Source organism: Hyla sarda, chromosome 1 (assembly GCF_029499605.1).
Source record: "Hyla sarda isolate aHylSar1 chromosome 1, aHylSar1.hap1, whole genome shotgun sequence".
Classification (NCBI taxonomy): Eukaryota; Metazoa; Chordata; class Amphibia; order Anura; family Hylidae; genus Hyla; species Hyla sarda.
Window position 1 is genome coordinate 394,151,147 of NC_079189.1, and position 21,002 is coordinate 394,172,148.

The 21,002-nt window shown below is 40.9% G+C and overlaps 1 protein-coding gene across 1 annotated transcript; it reads right to left on the reverse strand.

Annotated features, from left to right (window-relative positions):
- Positions 1-430: 430 nt before the first annotated feature.
- Positions 431-20,377, reverse strand: FITM1 (fat storage inducing transmembrane protein 1). Its single transcript, XM_056525972.1, has 2 exons — positions 18,116-20,377; positions 431-1,658 (listed from the first exon to the last, which is right to left on the reverse strand). Exons 1-2 carry the CDS (start codon positions 18,307-18,309, stop codon positions 1,037-1,039), a joined length of 816 nt encoding a protein of 271 aa, XP_056381947.1. The 5' UTR covers positions 18,310-20,377; the 3' UTR covers positions 431-1,036.
- Between the last annotated feature and the right edge of the window lie 625 nt (positions 20,378-21,002).

A 21,002-nucleotide genomic window follows, 5' to 3' on the forward strand; every position in this document is an offset into this window, starting at 1 on the left:
TAAAATAAACACTAAATCAAAGGATCATTAGGAAAGGACCCTAAATACTAACTGGATAACCAGTTATGGATTCTAAAACAGTAGATCATAAAGTGGCCAAATCATCAGACAGAGTATTATATTGTTGTCCATAGGAATTTTGCACAAGCTTACCATGAATTGACAATTATAATGTTTGAACTTCATGGACTCACTGGTAGCTTGGCACATGTGAGACTTTAGGCACTGAGCAATAGGAAAAATGTCACTTGGCCAATGTATATCATTTACGATTGTTAAATTAAATGAAACAGTACAGATAAGCTGCTGCCACATAAAACCATTGCAACTTACCCGAATAAAGACATAAAACAACACGATAATATTGAACACTCTCATATCTGACCAGCCCAGTTCAGGTTTTACATGAAGGTTTACCAGGTATTAACAGACTTATTAATAATATAATTTATTATATTAATAATGTAATTGTTACAGTAGTTCAACCATCTTCTTCAAAAACATATAAATATGTAAGGCTGGATTCGCAGTGGATTTGCACCAGATTTGTGCACAAAAGTCATTGAGATCTGTGCGCAAAATTAACTTTCTGCATAATAATAAGCATGCAGCGGATTTGACACAGTTTCTTTACGCTATTTAGGTTTAAGGCCCATATATATATATATATATGTTTTGAACTGCAGCTTGTCACATTTTCAGTGCCAAATCCACAATATTTCTGCCACGTCTAAGCTCACCATCAATTTGTCTTCATTTACCAATAACCAAATATTGCAAACATTAAGGTATTTTTTTGCAGTTCATCTTTGTTATTGTGTTTCGGCTAATGGAGAAGCCTTTTTCTCCTGTTGTCTTATCTGTCCCAATGCCCTGTAATGTTTTTGTCATGAGAGTAATTCCATTACCAGTTGGAGTTCCAGCTTGCACTATTAGTCTTATCCAGGCAGGAATTACAAAATCATTTTATGTTAAAGAATGGAAATGGAAAATAACCAAGAATGTCTATATTTCCAGGTAAAAATGCCCCATCTTTTCATCCTAGTTTATTTCTTGCTCCAGCCAATCTGGGAAACATGCCAGAACCAGGTGGACCAGGTGAGTAGGTGATTGTACGGAACCAGCCGCGATAGGTAAGGTGCCAGCACAGGGTCCCAATGGCTGCCCCAATCACAGTCTGGGTATAGTTAGGAGCATAAAGTGCAGTACAAATCAAAAGCAGATTATACAACATCAGAAGACTGGCATTCAGCAGGAAGACTAACCGCAGAGAAGTGCCAGCTGGATAACCTCTTCGCAAATAGCGCCCAAACACAGCCAGTTCTTCTGCCAAACAAAGACTACACAATGTCAGTGTGAAAGTCTGTGGAGAGACATGGTAGCCATGCCATTGGTGTCCTTCTGCTTGACAACTTTGCCTGGTTTCCAGTCGATGAAGAAGTAGTGTACCAGGTGGCATTGGTTGGTGACAGGCACCAGTGAGATCTTCTAAGAGTTTAAATAAGTAAGGAATACCTTGGCAAACCGCTGTACTTACTCCTAACCTTGAAAGATGCTTCAGTGAGAGTAATGGCCGGCCAGTGGGTACTAAAGAGACTAGCAGAACAAATCCAGAAAGCAGCAGAAATGTCCAGCCACAGGAGCAATGAACAAATTTCCTGTAAAAAAGAGGGGAAAAGTAAAGTTAAGATCGATTGCACAGAGCATTTGAGAATTATACAGTTTGCATGCAGTTTATAGATTGGTCCCTCAAGTTACAATATCAATCGGTTCCAGGACAACCATTGTATGTTGAAACTATTGTTGAGACCATAACTCTATGCAAACCTGGTAATTGGTTCTGAAGCCACCAAAATGCCATCCAAAAGTAGGAAAAAGACAGGATTAAAGAAAAATAAGTAGAAAACGAATACATATAAAGCAAGTCCTTACATATAAAAGTAAGAAAGGGCTGCAGGGAGCTGTAAATCACTGTCTATGTATAGGACAGGAGCTTCTTCAGGATCCTGTACAGTACACGCAAAAAAAAAAAAAGTAAAATGGAGCCGCCCTTATCTGGTGTCCAAAAGAGCAGCTAACTCTGGCATAGTTTAAGAGTAGTACAGAACATGTAATACCTCCCTGTACTGTAGGGAAGTGCTCCCAGACAGGAATACAGTCCATACGCTTCAGTAATACAGCTATTTTATCAGTAAAATGCCCATTCTAATTGGTCAGTTCTTCCAGCCATTGACATGTATCACAGATCTGGACTGTCCGTAGCATTGTATCTTGTGTCTGGTTACAAATTACAATCCAGAAAAGACCATTGTATGTTGAAACGATTGTATGTTGAGGTCTTTGTAAGTTGAGGGATCACTGTATTGGTAAATAGGGCGTTTGATTGAATTTATATCAATCGACAGGTCTATTATGACTACAAATGGTCTGCATCTGATCATGAGAACTATATATCTTACCACTGCAGTTACCTCCAGGAAAATCTAATTTATTAACAGCAAATAAATGTAAGCAGCAGGTCTGCTTTTTAGAAGACCCATTTTCAATTACCCTCTTAGGGTTTACTGAATTAATACATCATTCATGGTGCAACTACAATGGTCTCTCTCTTGACTCCATTGTATCCATAAAGGCTCGTAACACAAATTTCATTTCATGCAGCCTTTAGGAACATTACATTGCATATATTTTTAATTTTTTTCAAAATATATGCAGATTTGAAAGAAATGTGCTGTATATTATTGTCCATGGTGTGTGTGTGCAGTCACCAATAATTCCCCACAATTTGAACTAAGCATATTCCCAAAATGCCTTAGTATTTGAAATCATTTGTGTCATGTTAAAAGGTTTTTTATCCTTCTATATACAGTCATGGCCATAAATGTTGGCACCCCTAAAATGTTTCTAGAAAATTAAGTATTTCTCAAAGAAAAGGATTGCAGTAACACATGTTTTGCTATAAACATGTTTATTCCCTTTGTGTGTATTGGATATAAACCAAAAAAGGGAGGAAAAAATGTCACACCAAACTCCAAAAATGCGATGTACAAAATTATTGGCACCCTTTCAAAATTGTGGAAAAATAAGAATGTTTCAAGCATGTGATGCTCCTTTAAACTCACCTGAGGCAAGTAACAGGTGTGGGCAATATAAAAATCACACCTGAAAGCAGATAAAAAGGAGAGAAGTTCACTTAGTCTTTGCATTGTGTGTCTGTGTCTGCCACACTAAGCATGGACAACAGAAAGAGAAGAGAACTGTCTGAGGACTGGAGAACCAAAATTGTGGAAAAATATCAACAATCTCAAGGTAACAAGTCCATCTCCAGAGATCTAGATTTGCCTTTGTCCACAGTGCGCAACATTATTAAGAAGTTTGCAACCCATGGCACTGTAGCTAATCTCCCTGGGCGTGGACGGAAGAGAAAAATTTATGAAAGGTATCAAGGCATGATAGTCCAGATGGTGCATAAGCAGCCCCAAACAAGTCCCAAAAATATTCAAGCTGTCCTGCAGGCTCAGGGAGCATCAGTGTCAGCGCGAACTAAGGCGCTATGGCGGGAGACCAAGGAGGACCCCACTGCTGATACAGAGAAATGAAAAAGCAAGACTACATTTTGCCAAAATGAATTTGAGTAAGCCAAAATCCTTCTAGGAAAATGTCTTGTGGACAGAGGAGACCAAGATAGAGCTTTTTGGTAAAGCACATCATTCTACTGTTTACAGAAAACTGAATGAGGCCTACAAAGAAAAGAACACAGTACCTACAGTGAAATATTGTGGAGGTTCAATGATGTTTTGGGGTAGTTTTGTGGCCTCTGGCACTGGGTGCCTTGAATGTGTCCAATGCATCATGAAATCTGAGGATCACCAATAGATTTTGGGTCACACTGTACAGCCCAGTGTCAGAAAGATGGGTTTGTGTCCGAGATCTTGGGTCTTCCAGCAGGACAATGACCCCAAACATACATAAAAAAGCACCCAGAAATGGATGGCAACAAAGCGCTGGAGAGTTCCCAAGTGGCCAGATCTAAATCCCATTGATCACCTGTGGAGAGATCTTAAAATTGCTGTTGGGAAAAGGCGCCCTTCCAATAAGAGACCTGGAGCAGTTTGCAAAGGAACAACATTCCGGCTGAGAGGGGTAAGAAGCTTATTGATGGTTATAGGAAGCAACGGATTTCTGTTATTTTTTCCAAAGGGTGTGCAACCAAATATTAAGTTAAGGGTGCCAATAATTTTGTCCAGCCCATTTTTGGAGTTTGGTGTGACATTATGTCCAATTTGCTTTTTTTCCTCCCTTTTTCGGTTTTGTTCCAATACACACATAGGGGGACATGTATCAAAGATTTTACCCCTGTTTTGTGTGTATTTTTTTGCGCAAAATTTTGCGCAAGCGCTTGTTTTTTCCTATTTTTTTGCGCACGTTTTGGTAGAGCATGTCCTCCAGATGTGGCTGAATCAGGGTGCCTTGGAGTGACATCTATAGTACACATGGATTTATTACCTGCGTTCTTTTCCTTTGCACCAAAAATTTTGACTTCACGTAGCAACTTTAAACTTTAACTGCACGTAGCGATCCTTTCTATTTCTGAAGGAAAGTTCTACTAAGGAACCACCAGAATGTTTTTACTTTCCTATCTCCATTCCTCCTTTGGTTTGCTTTATATTTTTACTCCTTGGTTATTCCAAAGCACTTTTAAAATAATTTGCATATAGAATATTTGTTTACAGTTCAGTTATTCATTAGATCACTTGTATATTGATATTGTTATTTTATGATCCAACAATTTAATACATTTACATAGGAAATGTTTGATATCTTACTTATCATTGAACAAGTTCCGTCACATTAAAATAGCTTTGTAATCCACTTAACACTGTAGATCATTTTCCTTTTATTTTTAAAATTTACTAATTTCCGTTATACTTTTCCCCAGCGCCCGGTAAGATGGTGGCTATAACTGATATCCAGCCATCTTACCATGTGACCATCTGGGCATGCTGGGAGTTGTAGTTTTGCAACATCTGGAGGGCCACAGTTTGGAGACCACTGTATAATGGTCTCCAATCTGTGCTCTTCCAGATGTTCCAAAATTACAAATCTCAGCATGCCCACTCTGTCGAGGCATGCTGGGAGTTGTAGTTCTGTAACATCTGGAAGACCACAGATTGGAGACCATTATACAGTGGTCTACAAACTGTGGACCTCCAGCTGTTGCAAAACTACAACTCCCAGCATGCCCAGACTGCCCAAGCATGCTGGGAGTTGTAGTTTGTCAACATCTGACCCTTCAGATATTGCCGAAATACAACTTCCAGCATGCCTGGCCATGCTGGGAATTATAGTTTTGCAACAGCTGGAGGCACACTGGTTTGGAAACACTAAGTTAAGTAAAAAACTTTCAAGTGTTTTGCAACCAGTGTGCCTTCAGCTGTTGCATAACTACAACCCTCAGCATGCACGGACTGCCAAAGGGCATGCTGGGAGTTGTAGCAGTATGCCTCCAGCTGTTGCATAACTACATGTTCCAGCATGTCCTTCTGCTGTCACTGCATGCTGAGATTTGAAGTTTTTGCAACAGCTAAAGGCACACTGGTTGCGAAACACTGAGTCTGTTTCCGTGTTTCGCAACCAGTGTGCCTCCAGCTGTTGCAAAACTACAACTCCCAGCATGCACGGACAGCCAAAGGGCATGCTCGGAGTTGTAGTTTTGCAACAGCTGGATGTTCCCCCCCCCCCCCCCCCAATGTGAATGGACAGGGTACACTCACATGGGCGGAGGTTTACAGGGAGTGCTGCAAGATTGAGATGCAGCAAACTCGCTGTCAACTGTACCCTAAAAACACTACACTACACTTAAATAAAATAAGTAAAAAACACTATATATACACATACACATATACGCTACACAGCCCCCCTCCCCAATAAATATGAACAACGTCTGGTACGGCACTGTTTCCAAAATGGAGCCTCTAGCTGTTGCAAAACAACAACTCCCAGTATTGCCGGACAGACATTGACTGTCCAGGCATGTCGGGAGTTTTGCCACAGCTGGAGGCACCCTGTTTGGGAAACACTGGCATAGAATACCCCTATGTCCACCCCTATGCAAAAGCCTAATTTAGGCCTCAAATGAGCATGGCGCTCTCTCACTTCGGAGCCCTGTCGTATTTCAAGGCAACATTTTAGGGTCACATATGGGGTATCGCCGTACTCGGGAGAAATTGCCTTACAGATTTTGGGGGACTTTTTCTCCTTTTACCCATTATGAAAAGGAACAGTACGAGTCTACACCAGTATGTTAGTGTATAAAAATAAAATTATTTACACTGACATGCAGGTATTGCCGCATACTTTACATTTTCACAAGAGGTAAATGGGAAAAAAGATCCCCATTTTTTGGGACACAATTTAGCCAGAGTACGGAGATAACACATATGTGGGCGCAAAGTGCTCTGCGGGCGCACAACAAGGCCCAGAAGGTAGAGTGCACCATGTACATTTGAGGTGATTTGCACAGGGGTGTCACAGATGTTAAATGAAGAATAAGGACATTGGTATAATTGATGTGTTATAATTGGGTGCAAAAAGTGGTATTATTGTGAGATTAAAACTCTACATAATGAAGAAATTTTTTTTTTAAACTAATAACGAGGACAAAACTTACTGTTTAGGTGCAGATACGCTGCAGACAAAGCTCCTCCTAAATAGAGCTGCGGTGTAAATTTATGCTCTGAGGAGAATTCTAAATTTAAACGCAATTCAAGAAAGTAGCTGCACGAGAATGATAAATTTAACGCAGCTGCACCAAATTTAGACAACAGGCAGAGGGGTAAAAAAACTTCTATTATACACTGGAAATGATACATGTCCCCCAAAGGGAATAAACATGTGTATAGCAAAACATGTGTTACTGCAATCCTTTTCTGTGAGAAATACTTAATTCTCTTGAAAAATGTCAGGGGTGCCAACATTTACAGCCATGACTGTATCCCCTTTTGATTCTCTCTTAATTTAAAGGGGTTATCCAGCATAAGGTGATTTTAGTATGTATGTGGTAGGCAGTAATAGACATGGTTAGGAAGGATCTGCGCTTGTCTTGGGCTAAATGGCTATGCTGTGAGATTACAATAACACTGTGGCTAGCTTTCTGTGAACTTGTATTTCCTGTTTTCAGTTTTCTTGTTTGCCTACAAATCCCATGATACCATTTTCCTCCTTCCCACACATCAGCTACCCCACCCATTGAAACACAAATGAGCTGCAGACCTGTGATCTTCAATCAGGATGCCTACAGCTGTTGCATTAGTTGTAGATTGATCCCTCCACACATTAAAGTAGACAGGCTCCCTGTCATCAGCTGACTAGTGAGTCAGGTCTCGACCGCATTGCAAGCTGGGAAAAATTTCGAGACAGCAGTCATTTTGTATGCTGTTAAAAATAAATATTGGGGTGAAAATCGCAGAAGAATTGTGAGAAAACTGTCACACACAGGTACAGACACTATATTATGAACTACACAAACTTTACAGCCCCTGTAGCATAGTCAAATAAAAAAAATTCCCGGAATACCCCTTTAACTTCTCAAGATTAGTAGGAAGACTCAGCCCTACCCTTCTGTGATCTGCAAGGAAGATACATCTTTGCACTGCTTACTGAAAGCAAGCTCCTGATGCTGTTATTATTAGCATGGACTAGAAGAGATCTAGACATGTGCAATTAGTTTCGGACGTAATTCGTTTTTGTCCGAATTGTTCATATTTTGTACATTCGGATTGATCCGAATGTACGAAATATTTACATCCGAATGAATCCGAAATCCGAACAAAACGAATTGTACATGCCTACGAAATTGTGAAAAACAAATTTTATTTTTGTTAAAACAAAATTTTTTTCATTTAGAAGCAAGGGACCATTATCGGGAGCGGGTGCACGAAAAAGAAGAGACCCGCGGAGATCAGAACATTAAGACAGGTAAGATAATGTATAATTCTAGGTGATTCATTAATACATGCTGTAATGTTGAATTAATGAATGCTGTATGAATGATTGATGTGTTTGATTGATGTGTTTGATTGTCGGGTGATTTATGTATAACATATCATGTCACTTGCGCTACTGTTTCTGTTACTGTTACCAGGGTGTCTCCAGCTGTTGCAAAACTACAACACCCACCCAGCATGCCCTGACAGTCAAAGGCAGTAAATCTGAAGCTCTGTTCACATTGTCCGTTTTGTATAATGTGAACAGACCCTTCTGGCAGTGTCTACCCAGACAGGGAGACTCCAGCCGTTGCTAAACTACAACTCCCAGCATGCTGGGAGTTGTAGTTTTGCACCAATTGGTGGCTCCCTGTTTGGGTAGACATTGCATTATGGGTGCTCTCCCCAGCGGACAGCGCCAAAATTGTCATAACCAATTTTTAGTGTTTCTTCTCGTTTCAGATCCGTGTATGCAGAGGATTACGGCGGATTCGTTTTTTTTTCTTTTAATAAAATGGTTAACGAGGGCTGTGGGGAGTGTTTTTTAAAATAAAATAATTTTTCCAATGTGTTGTGTTTTTTTTAAATTGAATTTTCAGGCTTAGTAGTGGAAGCCGGTCTTATTGACGGAATCCATTACTAAGCCAGGGCTTAGCGCTAGCCCCCCAAAAAAGCTAGTACTAATCCCCAATTATTACTCCGGTACCCACCGCCACAGAGGTGCCAGGAAGAGCCGGTACCAACAGGACCGGAGCGTCAAAAATGGCGCTCCTGGGCCTAGGCGGTAACAGGCTGGCATTATTTAGGCTGGGGAGGGCCAATATCAATGTTCCTCGCCCGCCCTGGTAATGTCAGGCTGTTGCTGTTTGGTTGGTATTGTGCTGAGAATGAAAATACGGGGAACTCTATGCGTGTTTTTTTTTAAATTTATTTATTTAAATGTAAAAAAAAAACTTATAGGGTTCCCCGTATTTTCATTCTCAGCACAATACCAACCAAACAACAACAGCCTGACGTTACCAGGGTGGGCGAGGACCATTGTTATTGGCCCTTCCCAGCTTAAATAACGCCAGCTTGTTACCGCCTAGGCCCAGGAGCGCCATTTTTGACGCTCCGGGCCTGTTGGTACCTGCTCTTCCCGGCACCCCTGTGGCGGTGGGTACTGGGGTAATAATTGGGGGTTAGCGCTAGCTTTTTTTGGGGCTAGCGCTAAGCTCTGGCTTAGTAATGGATTCCGTCAATAAGACCGGCTTCCACTACGAAGTCTGAAAATTTAATTTAAAAAAAACACAACACATTGGAAAAATTATTTTATTTTAAAAAACACTCCCCCCACAGCCCTCATTAACCATTTTATTAAAATAAAATAAAAATGGGGTTAAGTGAGCCAGCAATGTGAATACTGTATACACATTGCAGGCTCACTGTAAGTTCTTGCTGGGCAGTAGATATACGATATATACCTACGGCTCAGCATCAGCTGTTCTCCGGGCTCTGTAGCCCTGAGAACCGCTGATCCAGACATTCACATCAGGAGGATCGCAGCGGGTGTCAGGAGGAGTGACATCCGCTGGGATCTGTCCCTTACTGCAGGTACTACTACTCCCAACATGGAGCAAACTCTGCTCCATGCTGGGAGTTGTAGTACCTGCATTAATAGACAGATCGCAGCGAGTGTAATTTCTGACACATGATGCGATCTGTCTATTAATGCAGGTACTACAGCTCCAAGCATGGAGCAGAGTGTACTCCATGTTGGGAGTAGTAGTACTTGTAGTTATGGAAAGATCACAGCGGGTATCACTACTGACACTCGCTGCGATCCTCCTGTATAATGTATAGATGCAGCGGCCGCTCTTCTATGGTCCAATTATCCAATTAAGTCATTCACAAACTAACCCAGTTCAGAAAATAGAGAGGGAAATTCAAAAATGAAAGTAGTTAGAACATAGCGCATGTTTGCCAACCAACCAGGGTGTCTCCAGCTGTTGCAAAACTGCAACTCCCAGCATGCCCAGACAGCCTTTGGCTGTCAGGGCATGCTGGGTGGGTGTTGTAGTTTTGCAACAGCTGAGGGCACCCTGGTAACAGTAACAGAAACAGTAGCGCAAGTGACATGACATGCTATACATAAATCACCCGACAATCAAACACATCGATCAAATACATCAATCATTCATACAGCATTCATTCATTCAACATTACAGCATGTATTAATGAATCACATAGAATTATACATTATCTTAACTGTCTTAATGTTCCGATCTCTGCGGCTGCCCTCTTTTCCTGCACACGCTCCCGATAATGGTCCCCTGCTTAAAAATACGTAAATATCTGTATGTGACTTTCCCACTGTGCCTGCTTCTGCCTAGGCCCAGGCGCCATCCCATTTTTCTTTAAAGTGCATTTTGGAGGTGGCCAGGAAAGATAAAACCTGAATCATTATAAAGTTAGGGCTGGATCTGCACAAACGTGGCCACTGCAACACGATAATGACGGTAGCCATAACCATGGACAACAGGAAAAATAAAAAAGACTCTTCAGTGGGCAGAAAGGAATATCTGAAGAACACTACAATAGACATTTTTGTTAGTTAGGCATTGCTATCATCCTGTACCTGGCAAATTTTAATAAAAACTAAGTTACAAAAAAATATATATTATTATTATTTTTTTTAACGTTACAGAGTTACTGTCGTTAAAAACATATGAAAAGTTGTTCATCGCACCGCTGTGATTGTAAGATAAAATCTGTTTAAGTGGTTGGCATTGCACTCTACTCTCTGGCCGAATCGACCTTTTCTTTGCAGAGAAGTCGATGCAGAGAAAAGCTCAGAACGACCAGGCAGTACTCTCGCCATGCTGGGGAATGACCCTTGGGTACTTGAGCCCTATTTAAAGAAAAAAAAATTAAGAAAAAATAAAAAGGCTTATATTTTCGCACTAGAGAATGGTATGGAAATAAAAAGGTATGCCTGGAATCCAATTGATTAGCCTTTTCTAGTTATGTGCTTATTAACACTTGTTTTCCTGCTAAAGCTATGGAATTACAAGCAGAATTCCGTGGGAATACTCCGCTCGGAAATTCTGCTACAGCCCCATTGATTTCAATGGGATTCTGCTGCATTGTGCACATGACAGAATTTCCGTGGCAGATGTTTCTGCTGCGTAAATCCTGATTCCGGCGAATAGACATGTCTATTCTTTCTGTGAATTCCACTCGGAAACGCATTGGCGTCTTTGAAGTGGCGAATTTCAAAGCGGTCATAGCGCCCACTGGAACATTCAAATGTGCGGAATGTCTGCTCGTGTTTTCCGAGTGGACATTCCACACATTTTCCTCACAAAACTATATAATCACTTGACGCGGCTCTTCCTACTCTATAACAATCTGCCTTCAGAATGGACATTTTAATGTGACATGTTTCCTGTGTTCACACATTGTCAGTATTTATAGCCAAAACCAAGAATGGAGATATAAAGCACTATAATGGAAAGATTTACAAAGTTTTGAACCTACTCCTGATTTTTGGCTACAAATAACAACCAAAATACTATATGTGAACATATGTGAAATTTGCTTTGTTTTACATTTTATTCTAATAACTATTAATGCAGCTATTTTACCAGTAAAATGCCCATTCTGATTGGCCAGTTCTTACAGCCATTGACACTTTTCACAGATCTGGACTGTCCGTAGCATTGTATATTGAGTCTGGTTTCAAGTTACAATGGTCCAGAAAAGACCATTGTATGTTGAAACTTTTGTATGTTGAGGTCTTTGTAAGTTGAGGGATCACTGTATTGGTAAATAGGGCATTTGATTGAATTTATATCAATCAACAGGTCTATTATGACTACAAAAGGTCTGCATCTGATCATGAGAACTATATATCTTACCACTGCAGTTACCTCCAGGAAAATCTAATTTATTACCAGCAAATAAATCTAAGAAGCAGGTCTGCTTTTTAGAAGACCCATTTTTCCATTACCCTCTTGGGGTTTACTGAATTAATACATCATTCATGGGACAGCTACAATGGGTGTCTCTCTCTCTGGACTCCATTGTATCCATGAAGGCTCATAACTCAAATTCATACTCATTTCATAGTCATGCCATATAAAGGGGCCTTTGAGAACACTTGTTGTTTTTTTCCTTTAAAATATATGCATATTTTGAAATAAATTTACTGTATATTATTGTCCATAGAATGTGTGTGGTCACCAATAATGAGTGCCATAATGGTAGTAAGAGCAGTATTCCGTATTGAACATCCTTCAGTGAACATAGCACAGTATAAACACTGTATCAAGGTAACAGGAGGTACAATGGTCATATCAGACCAGAAATAGGAAGTATGTCAGGCCTTACCTCTTTTGAATGGCTTATTTGGTAAGGGAAGGTTTACAAGTTATTTTTTTCCCCACAATTTGAACTAGGCATATTCCCAAAATGTCTTAGTACACTGCTAAAAAAAAACTAAAACAAAATAAAGGGAACACAAACAACACAATGTAACTCCAAGTCAATCACACTTCTGTGAAATCACACTGTCCACTCAGGAAGCAACACTGATTGACAATCAATTTCACATGCTGTTGTGCAAATGGAACAGACAACAGGTGGAAATTATAGGCAATTAGCAAGACACCCCCAATAAAGGAGTGGTTCTGCATGTGGTGATCACAGACCACTTCTCAGTTCTTATGCTTCCTGGCTGATGGTTTGGTCACTTTTGAATGATGGCCGTGCTTTCACTCTAGTGGTAGCATGAGACAGAGTCTACAACCCACACAAGTGGCTCAGTTAGTGCAGCTCATCCAGGATGGCACATGCGAGCTGTGGCAAGGTTTGCGGTGTCTGTCAGTGTAGTGTCCAGAGCATGGAGGCGCTACCAGGAGACAGGCCAGTACATAAGGAGATGTGGAGAAGGGCAACAACCCAGCAGCAGGACCGCTACCTCCTCCTCCTTTGTGCAAGGAGGACCAGGAGGATCACTGCCAGAGCCCTGCAAAATGACCTCCAACAGGCCACAAATGTGCATGTGTCCACTCAAACGGTCAAAGGTGGGGGTTGTGCTTACAGCCCAACACCGTGCAGGATGTTTGGCATTTGCCAGAGAACACCAAGATTGGCAAATTCGCCACTGGCACCCTGTGCTCTTCACAGATGAAAGCAGGTTCACACTGAGCACGTGACAGAATCTGGAGACGCTGTGCAGATCGTTCTGCTGCTTGCAACATCCTCCAGCGTGACCGGTTTGGCAGTGGGTCAGTAATGGTGTGGGGTGGCAATTCTTTGGGGGGGGCACACAGCCCTCCATGTACTTGCCAGAGGTACCGAGATGAGATCCTCAGATCCCTTGTGAGACCATATGCTGGTGAAGTTGGCCCTGGGTTCCTCCTAATGCAAGACAATACTAGACCTCATGAGGCTGGAATGTGTCAGCAGTGGGACATCATGTCTCGCTCCATCCACCAACGTCACGTTGCACCACAGACTGCCCAGGAGTTGACGGATGCTTTAGTCCAGGTCTGGGTGGCAATCCCTCAGGAGACGGAGCATGCCCATTCATTGTAGGGAGGTCATACGGGCACGTGGAGGCCACACACACTACTGAACCTCATTTTGACTTGTTTTAAGACATTACATCAAAGTTGGATCAGCCTGTAGTCTGGTTTTCCACTTTGATTTTGAGTGTGACTCCATATCCAGACCTCCATGGGTTGATAAATTTGATTTCCATTGATAATTTTTGTGTGATTTTGTTGTCAGCACATTAAACTATGTAAAGACGGAAGTATTTCATACGATTAGTTCATTCATTCAGATTTAGGATGTGTTATCTTAGTGTTCCCTTTATTTTTTTGAGCAGTGTATTTGAAAACGTTTATGTCAAGTTAAAAGGTTCTTTTTCCTTCTATTTTTCCTCTTTTGATTCTCTCTTAATTTGTTAACTTTTCAACATAGCCTAACCTGTATGATGATAATCTGTTTTATTTTACATTTTATGCTGTTAACTATAGTGGAACATGACATCAGATTTCTGTAGCATCAATTAATCCTGACTGCTGCAAACATAAGGAAATTATTTCATCATGTAAATATAAGGAGGTTTCTATATTAAGGTGTGGAAGCTGAGAGGGGAGCATGTAGTTGAAGGTATAGAGTGAAAGGTCCCGGATGTCATCTCTCTCTGAGGATATTTATAAGTAGATGTATGGTAAAAGCGTTGGTGCAATATGCAGTGACATTTTAGTGGAACAGAAATTGCAATTCAAAAACAAACACTAAAATTTTACTTTATTTATTCTTAGAATCTAAAGCAAAAAAATGGTCCACTCAGACCAACAAAAATGTATAAAATAAGTGGTCCTGGTGCGTGGAAATATAGGCATACCAGGAACCACTATACTTGTGATACCAATATCCAATTGCTCCCACCAATCAGGAGACTTACAATGAATGGTCCATATAGATACTAAAGGATAGGATAGGGGATAAGGTGGGGTCAAGGGGGAAGGGCCTAAGGGGGTGTAGGCCTATGGATGGCGGCCACTACCTGCTCGCCCTTATTCTAGGTCCCTTCTAGTACCCCTAAACCTAGACGGAGTGAACGCCCTAAAAAGGACGGCCCCGTACAGGAACCTACCCCTCAATAAGCTAGCCTTACCCTGTGCTATAGACCACAGGGAGGCTCTCTGTCTCACTGAATAAGACTATCTATCTCTTTGTATAGGAGAAGGATAGATGGGACCTATTGTCACCACAGTTTAGGGGCCCCACCAATGGTGTGGGTACTATAGAGTGAACATATATATGTGTTGTCACGATGTTGGTAGTATGTCACTCAACTGATCTCATATATATTGCTTGAAAACTCTGTATACAGGTGTTCGGGTATATACACTTATATCATTTGATTGCACAACTTATTTATAAAATTATGATGCACTTTATATATGTCACTCAACCGATCTTATAAATAAGAGAAACTCCGTGCAAAAGGCATTCAGGTATATACACTTATGCCATATGGATGCACAACTGATTTACAAAAATATAATGCTTTGACCATAGTTAGTACTATAATGCATCATATATATATATATATATATATATATATATATATATATATATATATAACAGTGGTGTCACAATTGAGCCAAATGAGCAGACTTGCAATGCATCAAGGAGAAGAGGAAAGGGGGTGACAATAAGATCATACAACATAAGTGAGGAGACAGAGTAAATTAACTTATTTGGACCATTGGATAAAGTAAACGGTAAAAGGCTGTATCCCAGCCGTGTCCCAACGCGTTTCTTGCCCTAATTGTCAGGGGACAATGGAGGGCATTAGATAAGATTAGAACCAAGATTGTCCATCAAGATGGTCAGTAGGAACGGAGATAAGGTGACCAGGTGATCCCGCTGCCATGTTTTATTTTACATTTTATGCTGTTAACTATAGTGGAACATGACATCAGATTTCTGTAGCATCAATTAATCCTGACTGCTGCAAACATAAGGAAATTATTTCAGCATGTAAATATAAGGAGGTTTCTATATTAAGGTGTGGAAGCTGAGAGGGGAGCATGTAGTTGAAGGTATAGAGTGAAAGGTCCCGGATGTCATCTCTCTGAGGATATTTATAAGTAGATGTATGGTAAAAGCGTTGGTGCAATATGCCGTGACATTTTAGTGGAACAGAAATTGCATCTGCACATGTAAATAGAACTTGTAGTACAGAGCCTTCAAGGGGAATTAAAAGCTTTTATGTCTATACAGTTAAATGTGTTATCCAGGATTAGAAAAACATAGCAGCATTCCTCCAGAAACAGTCCCCCTCTTGTTCTCAGTTTGTGATTGGTATTTTAGCTCAATTCCTCTGAAATGAATGTGAATATAAAAAGAAAAAAAACAAGGTGCGCTCTTAGTGTAGACGGTTTTGTTATATGGCGTCAATGTGGGCAAAAAAGTTGGAGGCTTACCAGATAGTGTTGTGCTCAGGGCACAACACCTCAGCAGGCATATAGACTTGCAAGGGAAGTGGAGGTCAGCAGCCACAGTTTCCTTTCCGGGTTCCTCTCGGTCAACTGGATGGGTAATGAAGAGTGGTGGATATAATCCAAGTAAAATAGGAATTACCATACAGCACTTCTCCTCCTTCTAGTGCTTCCTCATAGAGAGCATGGACACCTTCTGGTACAATGACCGCTAGTGCAGTTCCACAAAGGAGACCTGCACCAAGCACTGTCACCATCTTTAAGTGTTCATGTTCAGAGCGGATGCGTCCTGTCGTAGAGAAAGACGAAGCCCCACGGAGTATCTGCGGCTACAATTCCCCGGCGACCAGATGACAGCTGCTGCCTATAGGCCTTGGCGGGTTACTTATTTCCTCAGGACCTCTAGCTGCCATGCCATGGTATCACTACATAGACTACTTCCGGGTCACCAAAGTAACTGGTGACCCGGAAGTAGTCTGTGTAGTGACACCATGGCATGGCAGCTAGAGGTCCTGAGGAAATAAGTAACCCGCCAAGGCCTATAGGCAGCAGAAGTCATCTGGTCGCTGGGGAATTGTAGCCGCAGATACTCCGGGGGACTTAGTCTTTCTCTACGACAGGACGCATCCGCTCTGAACATGAACAATTAAAGATGGTGACAGTGCTTGGTGCAGGTCTCCTTTGAGGAACTGCACTAGCGGTCATTGTACCAGGAGGTGTCCATGCTCTCTATGAGGAAGCACTAGAAGGAGGAGAAGTGCTGTATGGTAATTCCTATTTTACTTGGATTATAACCACCACTCTTCTGAAATGAATGTAGCAGGTTGTAATATCGCACACAATATGAAGATAGATGAGCTGCTGCTTTTTGAACCATGGATAGCCTCTTTAAAAAAATAACATATAAAACATATTTCACAATTACCTCCACATTGCAGCGAAAAAAAAGCAATAAGCAAATTACCAAAAATATAAAAATTAAGGTTCATGAAAGGAATGGAAATTACGCAATCCAATTATCTGTATTGTTTTCTGAACTGGTCTGCTTTTGGTACTAGGAGAATGAATCAAACCCCCAATAGCTATTTTTCTCACTTTATCACTTGAATATTGATAGTTTACAGCTCTTGTACTATGTGAGATTAAACTAAGTGGATTAAACAAAAATTTTCTCCTAGTTACATTCAAAAGATTTAGCTAACGGTAGTGGAGGAGCAGATAATTAAAATTTCTGAATGGTTGTTCTGTTATTGCAGGCACCATAGGAAAGCGATCTGGCATGCGCAGGTATACCTAGGCTCATAAGAAGGCAGCAGTGTTGACATATGTGTTGGAGCTCTGTTCGGGGATTCAGTCACAGAACCTATTAAATTAGTGTTACCAGAGCGGACAAAAAAATTCTGCAAGCAGTAATCTTTTGTCTGGTTAAATCTTGCTAAATAAATGGACACCAGATGGACTGCATTAAAGTCAATGGGACTCATTGGTGTCCATAGTGCATTGAACTGTTCGGCTCAGTTTTCTGGCCCCAAACAAAGTCTGTGATGGGGGCCCCAAATGGAACCTCTGATGCAAATATGAACGAGTCCTAAGCCATCAAATGAGGTCTCTGATGGATTTCACTTTGAGCTTGATTCTGCAGCTTGCTTTTTAATACACCACAATTACAACAATGATTCTTAGATATTATGCATGTTATTTAAATGTTATTAGTGGATATAGACTTTCATACAGCTGGTGACTTCTTCTATATACATAGCTTTTAAATGTCACCCTATGAGACATGCTGGGAGGTAGGGTACTGCTTGGCATGAACATTCAGTAAGCCGGGAGTATAAATAACCATGATGTATTAAAGCAAATAACAGTGTCAGGGGATAAGTACTAGATAAAAAGTTCTGTTAAATACACATACATTGACTCACCGCTGTATATAAAGAATACTTTTATTAAAAATTAGACCAAATATTAGAATAGGCAAGGACTGTATAGAAGATATTACAGCGTGTTGTTAAACTTAGTATTCAAATAATTATTCAACCTTAAGTAAGATTGTAATAAGGGCCATTAACAGTTTCACACAGCATAGCAAGTGATGTATAGTGATCTAAAAAATATACTCACACATTGAAGAAATTGTTGGAGTTGGAGAAAATGCTTCGAGGGTTACTTAGTTCCTGAAGAAAGGGAGTCACACTGACTACAGCTGCCAGCCACAAATGGTACCCGCGTCTCATACAAACACTACCCAGTATACGGGCGCAAATCTCTGAGCAGAGACATACCAGGGCGCTCAAACAGTTGCTGAGTGCAGCCATGCGAGATTATGTGCTGCCAGTTAGTAGAAATCGACACTGTGTGATAAACAGATTACAATGGAAAGAAAAAGATGAAGCTGTATGTAAGCAAGGTGTTTGAATAGGGAAAAAATAAAACGTGAAAAAAAAATATGTTTCTGAGACAGACAAAAAGATATCATTACAGCTCACTATAGAAGAGACATGAAGCAACATGCACACAAGCAGACCCCAACTGCACACAAACTTCTCCACAACAGCTGTTATCGTGCCCTTCATCCCCCCCCCCCAGGAAGGACAGCTCAGATCCCATCCCCCTGTCAGCTGCCAAATCCCCGCACACATGACACTGGGACCCTGTCCATTTCACATTGCGTAGGAACTTGAAAGTCTCTTTGCTAGCAGGTATGAGGACACTTTTTTGAAAGTTCCTCACGCCTTTTAAAAGTCCCTTGTTTAGTCCTTTGTAAGTTCCTTAGTAAGCCAAGATGATGTTCTTTCAAAATTGTGTATCACTATTATTGTTGTAATACGTTTGTTATAAGAAGAATAACCTTTCAGTTGTATACTAGAATTAACAGAAAGGTTTATACAACTACAAATGTACTCTATATTAATAATGGATTATTGCTATAATATGCTTTAAGAAAATCTAATCTCCTATACATCAATATTTTCAGACACAGTTGACATCCAGATGGCTTCATGCAACAATTCATTGAACATGTATATAAGGGTTAAAGGGGTATTCCAGGCAAAAACTTTTTTTTATATATCAACTGGCTCCGGAAAGTTAAACAGATTTGTACATTACTTCTATTAAAAATCTTATTTTTCCCTATTCCCTATTTAGATGTATACAACTTATTTGTGTTTAGACCAAGTGTATTAGAATTGAATAGTAAATATATTTAGCACCATTAGGTTTTGTTTCTTATAACTTAAATTGGGAGCTATTCTGATTCATCTGTATATATCTAATCAAAATAGTTGCTCATGAATATACATTAGGAATTTTACCCCTTGCACAATTTAGCACTTTCCCCTACATCTAGTGCTGGTTGGCCTGTCAAGGGACACAAAATGCCATTAGTTAGAGGGGTCTTAAAGAGTACCTATCATGAACTAAACTGTCCCTTATCCCCCCCCCCCCCATCTGTCCCTGACTCTACCTGACACTAACCCTGCATTCATTTTCTTTCTAAAAAAAAACCTTTGCAGCTTTTTGCTTCTTCTCTGCTCACTCTGCAGTCCATGTGGAGGGAGGGGGCATGGCCTGCCCTTCCTCGTCTATGCTGAAATCCCTCTATGCATGCATAGAGGCTGTGAACACAGCACAGCCAGCAGCTCCTGAGTCTCCTCCTCTCAGTTTACTAAAGCATGTGTCTCACAGAAAGGAGCAAGATCGGAGCACAGAGCTGCCGTGCTGCTGCAGGAGCCTTATGACCTCTGCTGTGCTTGCTTGTCAGACTGGCTGCACTGAGATGTCAGACTCATGCCAGGACGGTATATTAAAAGTTTTTTGATGATAGGTACTCTTTAACGAACCTCTAACCTCTAGATTCAGAGAAACTCACTATCACTTATGACTGTATGCACACAGCTGTATTATGAATCTTCCTTATAAGGATCAGTAAAAGGATGCCCATAGAAATGAATGAAGCTCATGTTGTACTTCAGTGTGTCTCCAATTTTATATAGTATTCTCTGTGTGGTCATACATAAACCTTAAAAGGAGTACTCTGATGAAGACTACTCCTGCTCCGTCCTGCCCGGGCTGCAAAAAAAAAAAAAAAGAAAATAAACCATCACTCACCTTCCTGGGTTCCCGCAGAACGCCACTACAGCTGGTCCGTCCTCCGGTCCATCTTTTTCATACTTCCGTGTGAACGAAGCGACACATGGCGCTCAGCCTATCGCCGGCCACCGCGATGTTCTGCCTCGGCCCATAATAGGCTCAGCGCCATCTTCCTCATACTTCCGTGTGAACGAAGAGTTACATGGCGCTCAGCCTATCGCCGGCCGCCGCAATGTTCTGCCTCGGCTCATAATAGGCTGAGCGCCATGTGACGCTTCGTTCACACGGAAGTATGAAGAAGATGGACCAGAGGACCGATCAGCTGTAGTGGCGCTCCGCGGGAACACAGGAAGGTGAGTGATGTTTTTTTTTTCTTTTTTTTTGCAGCCCGGCAGGACGGAGAAGTAGTCTGCACCAGAGTACTCCTTTAATGTAATCCTGTGTCATGTTAACAGATAACTTCACATTCCTCTTGTGAGGAAAGCTGCTATGTCTGTATCCTAGTGACATCATTTCTTGTATTTATTATCTGGTAAAGGTATTGTAAAGCCAGTGAGGCTCATACCAACCTATACGAGAACTTTCATACGCTAGAAAAATGAAAGCTTTAGTGTGACTGACAGCCAGGAAGCCAAATACTGTCAAAGCATATGGCCAAGAAATGGTGTCCATGGATATAGAAAAGCTCTTATAGGAGGGCTGTAAATTTGACTTATGATGATCCAAAACAGAAATAACATGTTTACATTTCTGAAGCAAACCGGGGGGACTTCAGTACACATCTGGCTCACTTAATGAGTTTCCAGAGGTAGTATATTGCAACAAGCCTTACCCTGACAAAACAAGGAATATGTGATCCATATTTAAAAACACACTTCATTTATTCTGTTCTGAAGTTGTTTGTGACATTAATGAA

Excerpts from the sequence above, each read along its gene's own strand:
- FITM1 (XM_056525972.1), bottom strand. The coding sequence starts at position 18,309 with ATGGCTGCACTCAGCAACTGTTTGAGCGCCCTGGTATGTCTCTGCTCA. Across the intron at positions 1,659-18,115 it reads TCCAACAATTTCTTCAATGT|GAAATTTGTTCATTGCTCCT; the intron begins GTGAGTATATTT and ends TCTTTTTTACAG.